The following is a 6,766-nucleotide window of genomic DNA, read 5'->3' on the forward strand; positions in this document are numbered from 1 at the left end:
GGCGCCCAGAACTGGACGCAGTACTCCAGCTGTGGCCTGACCAGTGTTGCGTAGAGGGGGAGGATCACCTCCTTGGCCCTACTTGAGATGCACCTGTGGATGCACGACAAGGTCCAGTTAGCCCTGCCAACCGTGACCTTGCATAGTCAGCCCATGTTCATCTTGGAGTCAATAATGACTCCAAGATCCCTTTCTGCCTCCGTGCTCTCAAGAAGGGTGTTTCCCATTCTATAAGTGTGCTGCTGGTTTCTACTGCCTAAGTGCAGCACCCTGCACTTGTCAGTATTGAAATGCATCCTGTTTATGTTAGCCCACCCCTGTAACCTATCCAGGTCTTGTTGCAATCTTTCCCTCCCTACTAGCGTGCTCACCTCACCCCAAATTTTGGTATCATCAGTGAATTTAAACAGGCTGCACTTCACCCCGTTGTCCAAATCGCTGATGAAGAAATTGAACAGCGCAGGTCCCAGGACATTGTAACAGAGACTGCTTTGAGAGAGCCATGACTGACTGTATTCCTGTTATCCCCAAGAGAGAACACCACTGTGAAACCTAGAGCTGATCCAAAAAGGTAAGAATACCTCTCACCCTCTAATGTCTCTTTGCTTTTAATTTCCACTATTCCCCATGGAAAAAACTTTCAGTAGGATTTTCTCCAATTTTTTAAAATCCCTATTTTCTAATTGAAATGTTTTTTTCCCCATATAAAGCTTGTCACTGAAATTCCATTTTTCATTATAAATTAAAAAAAAAAAAAAATCAAACTTGTAATTTATCCCAACAGATCTGATAGCAAATTCTGCCCTCTGGGTAACAATCACTGAATGTATTCATTTGGTACTATGGAAAGTGAAGAGGGAAAGCAGCCTGGTTAGAATCAACAGGCTAGTGCCAATGGATCAAATGGTGCCTCTTTAGCCAGCAGAATGCAGAACTATTGCCAGGCTAGTAGGGGATGAACTTCAACCTGATTGTCTGGGGGTGCCAGGGGATACTAATGCCTGTGGAACAGAGGTAATCACTACTGATTATCACTCAAAACATCCCTAGTGAGGAGTGTCACGGGGTGGGGCGCAGGGATGGCTGTGATCCCCCTGGCGCCCCTACCGTGCCAAGTCTGGGCCCTAAACACACCCTCTGTCTCTCCTGCCACGTCTTTGATCTCACAAGTATCAATGGGAGGCTGCCTTCTGACCCCCTTGTGCACGGTGCTATCTTTGTACTGGCCCTTGTTCACCAGTGAGTGATATGGTGCACCCCAGCTTTATGGGCCACGCGTGCCTCCTGCCTCCCCTTTAGCACGCCCCAAGCCTTGCAGTTGTCCTGGATGTTCTTATGTAGGTGTGGTGGCCCCCTCCCGGGCCCTTCAATACACGCACCCCCTCTGGGCTCTGCCCCGCACGCCCTGCCCTCTCCAGGCTCCGTCCTGCGCACCCTGCCCTCTCCAGGCTCCGTCCTGCGCGCCCTGCTTTGCGCTTTCTTGGGGCTTCTGCTTGTGTAATCACCCTCTTCGGGCTCTGAACCGCGTGCCCTGCCCTCCTCAGGCCTCTATCGGCGTGCTCGCCCTACTCTGGGCTCTTACACTGGCCCTCACCCCTTTATGGGGCTTCCCCCTAGGCTCGCCCCATCTTGGGCTTCCTAAGGGACTTTCCCCCCTTCAGGCTTATGCCTCATGCTCTTCCTGCTTTCGCCCCGCTAAGCCTTGCTCGCGCTCCCGTGCTCCTCGCCCTCTCTGGGCTTGTCTCACACTTTTCGCGCCCGTCGGCCTCTCTGGGCCTATCCCGTGCTTGTCGTGCTACGCCCTTTCTGGGGCCTGTCCCGCGCCTCTTGCGCTCGGGGCTCAGGTGGCCCGTAGCCATGCCTGGCCCCTTGACCCTTCTCAGGGTCCTTCGCCCTACTGGGCAAAATACCACCCTCACGGGCTCGGGTCTCAACCCCACACACTGCGCCTCTCCGGCGCTCTCCTGCCATGCCAGCTGTGGCACCAATCACTGTGCCCTTGCTGGCACCGCTTGCTGTGCCCCTACTGGGCACCAGGAACCCCCCCCCGAGCTACTGGGGAGCTCCCGTGAGGCCTCCTCGCACCACTACAGCCTCACCCGGTCCTCCGGTGTAACATCAAACCCAACGATAAACATAAAGCCCTGAGCCCACCGGCTGCAACTCAAAATCAGCCTACTGGCTATAACACAGAATCTAGGCCCACCTGGCTCTCCTGTAAAGTCTCTCAATCAGGGTTCTCTCTCCCCCTGCCATATTGCAGCCCTTTGAGTGGTCAGGCTGCTCCACTAGGCTCGGCTTAGCAGCAAAGCTCTTATTCCTCGGGCTGCTAGATGGTAACTGCCAGCTAGGCTTCGGCCTGGCTGTTTATATAGGCCAGGCCCCGCCCTGGCAGTCAGCTGACCCAATCAGCTGCCATGGCAACTCTCACCTGCTGCCCCATGAGTGGCAGCTCGGCCCCTATTACTAATGCCAGTAGCAGGCACCCTAGTGCCCTGCTGCACATCTCCCCTTCCCGGGGTTGAGCCTCCTTAGGAGTGGGGCATGGGAGTGCCCCACGACAAGGAGCTCCAATTGATTCATAGATGTTAGGGGCTGGAAGGGACCTTACAAGATCATCGGGTCCAGCCCCCCTGCACTTGGACAGAAAAGACTGCTGGGGTTAGATAACCTCAGCAAGGCGGACATCAAGACGCTTTTTGAAAATCACCACGGTGGGTGACTGTACCTTGAGGCTAGGCCCAGGCTCCTTTGGGAAATTAGAAAATGCCCTTCTGAATAGGTAAAAATGTAGAGAGAAGGGAGACAAAGTGTGGGTTCCAGTGCACCCCCCACCCTAGCCCTACTCTGCAGCAGTCTACACAGCACAATGGGGTCAGTGAGGACCTGGCTCTCACAGTAAACAGTCAGCGAGGCCGGTGCTTTTTATCGATGCTAAAAGGACTCAGACACTTCCTGCCATTTAATCCAGGACCATTTTTCTTTCAAAGAACAGGAAAAGCCTCAAGAGATTCCCACAGTGAATGCAACTGAGCCTGCTGCCAGGGTACTGGGAACTCTGTCAGAGAGGGGAAGGCAGGGTTAAGAGAGATAGAAACCACTTCTTTGTTCTTTTTGCCTACTTAGTACAGAACTTCATGCCTATGGTTCTGTTACCCTCATTGGACTTTATCCCTGCAGTCCACTTCAAGTTAATCATTATTCACCTTCTGTACTGGTCTCCATTATACCTATACATATAGCTGCACTGTCCTTGTATCTATATTCCTTCCTCTCAGCTTTCAAACTTAAACCTACTCTACTTCTGACCTAGATAACACCAACCTGCATAAATCTGTTCCTGTACCCACTTGTTAAAAGCCAACAGCCACCAACTAAACTTAATTCTTTATTACTCACTCCCCAACCACCTGCTTAACATTGCTTCTCCCCCACCTGGACATCCATGTTTACACTTGCATATGTGCCCTTCAGCACATTCACTCCCAAAAGACTCTTGTGTTTTATTATTCAAAATACATTTGTTTAATTCCTATCATCTTCTTTAATAAAACTTTCCTAGTAACAAAGCCAGAAGTCAGGGTTTTAAGAACACAGGGTTTTAAGAACTTCTGTTTCAGAACAGAAGCTACCCTTTTGAGCACCATCACTACTCCAAAGCCTCTTGCACTCATGCACACCTCCTTTCATGCCTTCCTTCCTATCCATTGTATCCCTGCATTTGTATCCTCTCCCATTTTCTTTTAGCTGCTAATAACAACCCAATATTCTGCCAAGACAAACAAGCTGTAAAATGTGTTATCACATGGTACTAAATCAGTTCAATCTGAAACGCTACCCCAGTACACATGCATATCCCTCTGGACTACTTGTATGTGATTTCCTTATGAGCACTCTCACTAAACCAGACCACAGCAAGTAGAAGCCCATTTTGCTTCCATCCTCTTCATTTCCTCCTACAAACATCTTTGACCAATAACAGTCTGGGAACAAGTTAGTGTTTTGGGAATATGAGCTGAATTTCCTCCTGGAGATCTCCAGTGCTTCTGTGAAGATACTTTTCACTGTTCAGCACCATCATACTGCAAGGCAACAGTAGTTCTCACCACTGAATGTCATTGTAGCACTGTTAATCAAACTCCATTGAGTCCTGAGAGTTAGTTACTCGTGGCAAGAACCCAGGTCTAACTGGTATCCTTTTGCAACCCTGGCTCCAGAATTTAAAGGCATTTCTGTAGTTTTCCAACCAAGGTCCAATCAAAGACTGGAAAAGCATCCAGACTGTTTCCCAGGCTATTTTTCATTCTATTTTGTCCCCAGACTATTACTTCTCTTTTTAGACTGCTGCAGGCATAATGTTTTCTCTCCAGTTGGGAGGACTGACAAATGATCCTCCTAGGCCAATACCAAGGTGTTTCAGCAGACCTCCTGGTAGGATGCACTGATGAAAGGTGGCAACCACCAGATACCAAGCTTAAAACAGTCTTTAGTTCTGGGAGTTGTGGTGGAAGAAATATTTTTAATATCCCCCCAGCTGAAGGGCAGAGGGAAAGGGATAGAGCAAGAAAGAGCACTGTGGATTAACAAGCAAAGCTCTTTATTTATCCACCCACAAGCACTAGTTGACTTATGCACCAAAGGAGGTTATGTTAGGCTTTCTGTCTCTGCTGGCTATTTGTTCCACACAATACACAAGTAATAAAATCATAGCATTCTCCACAACCGTTGGAATGTTTTTCGCTAGGAAGAAGTGGGGGAAAGTGTAGCTGCCCCTTTCCCTTAACCTCATTAGCATTCCACCAAAGGTCTCAAACTCACCTGGTATCCGGATGAAAGACCAGCCATTCTGAGGCCTAATCCCTAACAACCCTCCTGGATATTCTGGGAAGAACTGGGAGCTTTGCTTCTGCCAGTCAGCTGCGAGTTCAGGAGAACCATTTAATACACACTGCTTTGCTTCAAGACTTCCTCCTTCCTTTAGTGCTTTACGCTCATATTCTGCACTTCGATCATTGCAGTAGAAATCCAGTGGCACAGCGGTCACCTACAAGTGAAAACAAAAATAAAATAATAATGAAGACACACATTCACATTATCACCTTCTTCCCAAGTATCCCTCTTCAGTTATATTAGTTTCCCAGAGAAGTAAGACTTAAAAGTTAAGTCACTACGGAAATATACAGATGGTAATAAAGTCTTAGCCTAATTTAAAATAGCTAGAGCTTCAGAAACATGATTAATAAATGCTCAAGCATGAACAACTGTCCTGATGATCTGTGCTGTGACCTGCATTTAGGGCCACTGTTGCAAGATTTTGGACAAAAATGAAGAAAACAGACAGCACTTGCATAATTCATTTAATCTACATTTGATTTTAATTATTCTCTTTCCATTAAGTATTTGTGTATCAGAGTCTAGCTCTGAACAATCCTTGCAAGCGTTTCCTGTATGTGAAGAGAGGATTTTTTATTTTAGTAAGGACCCATCTAAATTTGAAATTCTGAAGACAAAAAGAAAGAATCAAATCAGAAAGGAGGGAGGGGAGACAAAAAAGAGATTTAAAAAAATAGAAAGTCATACAGTTTGGGAGGCCTTTTAGAGAGTACATTTCTTGGGTTCAGTTATAAACTTGATGACCACTTTAAACCATACAAGGAATATATGGTTTCAGTAGTCCACAGGGTCTTTTCATCTGGTTATTTTGTGCCCCCTGCTCCTGCTTCAGCACACACCACCCAATCACAGAGGACAGTCTTGACAACACAGAAACCCGGGCTTTATACTAGGCTAGCTATCTTGGACTGTCTCCATCATTATAATCTTTTCTGATATCTGGACAGAGTAGAAGGTATTTCTTGGCCAAACAGTCACGTGTTCAGATGGCTGTAAAGTCTCTTGACAAAGAGTAAACAAGGTTGTGGGTTTTTTTTACATTCTATAGTATTCGCTTATCTCTCCTCACCAGGCTAGCAGGCAACTCTGAGGTGCCATCCTGTGAAGCAGATAATTGCTCTGAACACACATTTTCACTGCTGGCCAATGAAGGGCAAAGAATTGAACTGGATACAAGAAACAACAGGAAAGACAGGGAACACTATACTACATAATCCCATACACACTATTTTTGCCTAACTGGAGGGTTGGGGGAAAAAAAAGAAGTACAATTCTATTCTAATGCAGGGACCCAAATGCAATCTGTCAGTTTCTTCTTCTCTCCATTTCACTGAAATGATGAAAGCAGGAGGAATAACAAACAAAGCTCTGACACACACTGTGATAAGATGGGTACCACTGCTCTGTCAACATCTTTCATATCTTTTACCAAACAGTTAAAGAATACCATCCAAAGCAAACTGCACATATGTATTCTTTCTCACACTCAAAATTAAAAAAACACCAACATTAATTAGTTACAGTTCTTTACAAAAGGTAGACTGAGTGATAACTTCCTTCTACTTTTCTTAGTTCAGGTCTGTTCAGGACCAAGCACTCTTGGCGAAAAGGTCTCCAAGAGCTCTTTAAATTCATGTTAATTAGTATAAGGAAGACAGAAGTTTGTGTATTTTTCACAAATGGAAAATGCTCTCTGACTTCTATTTACCCCAAGAGCTTCCAAACTAAATCTCAATATTTAAGTGCACATTGTAAAAATGACTCCCTAAACTTTAAAAGCAAGTTATTTATTGATAATGGTCAACTTATTGGTTTCTTTTATAATCCAGAAAACCAGTTTAGAAGATAGAGGGTACTAAGTCCCCCCCCCCCC

General features: G+C 46.3%; 1 protein-coding gene across 2 annotated transcripts in view; it reads right to left on the reverse strand.

Moving 5' to 3' along the window:
- INO80 (INO80 complex subunit) overlaps window positions 1-6,766 on the reverse strand; it is a 317,697-nt gene that overhangs the window by 57,767 nt on the left and 253,164 nt on the right. For both annotated transcript variants that reach the window (XM_019519030.1, XM_019519031.1), the window contains exon 27: window positions 4,819-5,044. In XM_019519030.1, the coding sequence (XP_019374575.1) occupies window positions 4,819-5,044 (226 nt within the window). The remainder of the gene's footprint in view (window positions 1-4,818; window positions 5,045-6,766) is intronic.

The sequence above is a fragment of the Gavialis gangeticus genome, unplaced genomic scaffold (assembly GCF_001723915.1).
Source record: "Gavialis gangeticus isolate Ggan-Ray unplaced genomic scaffold, GavGan_comp1, whole genome shotgun sequence".
NCBI lineage: Eukaryota > Metazoa > Chordata > Crocodylia > Gavialidae > Gavialis > Gavialis gangeticus.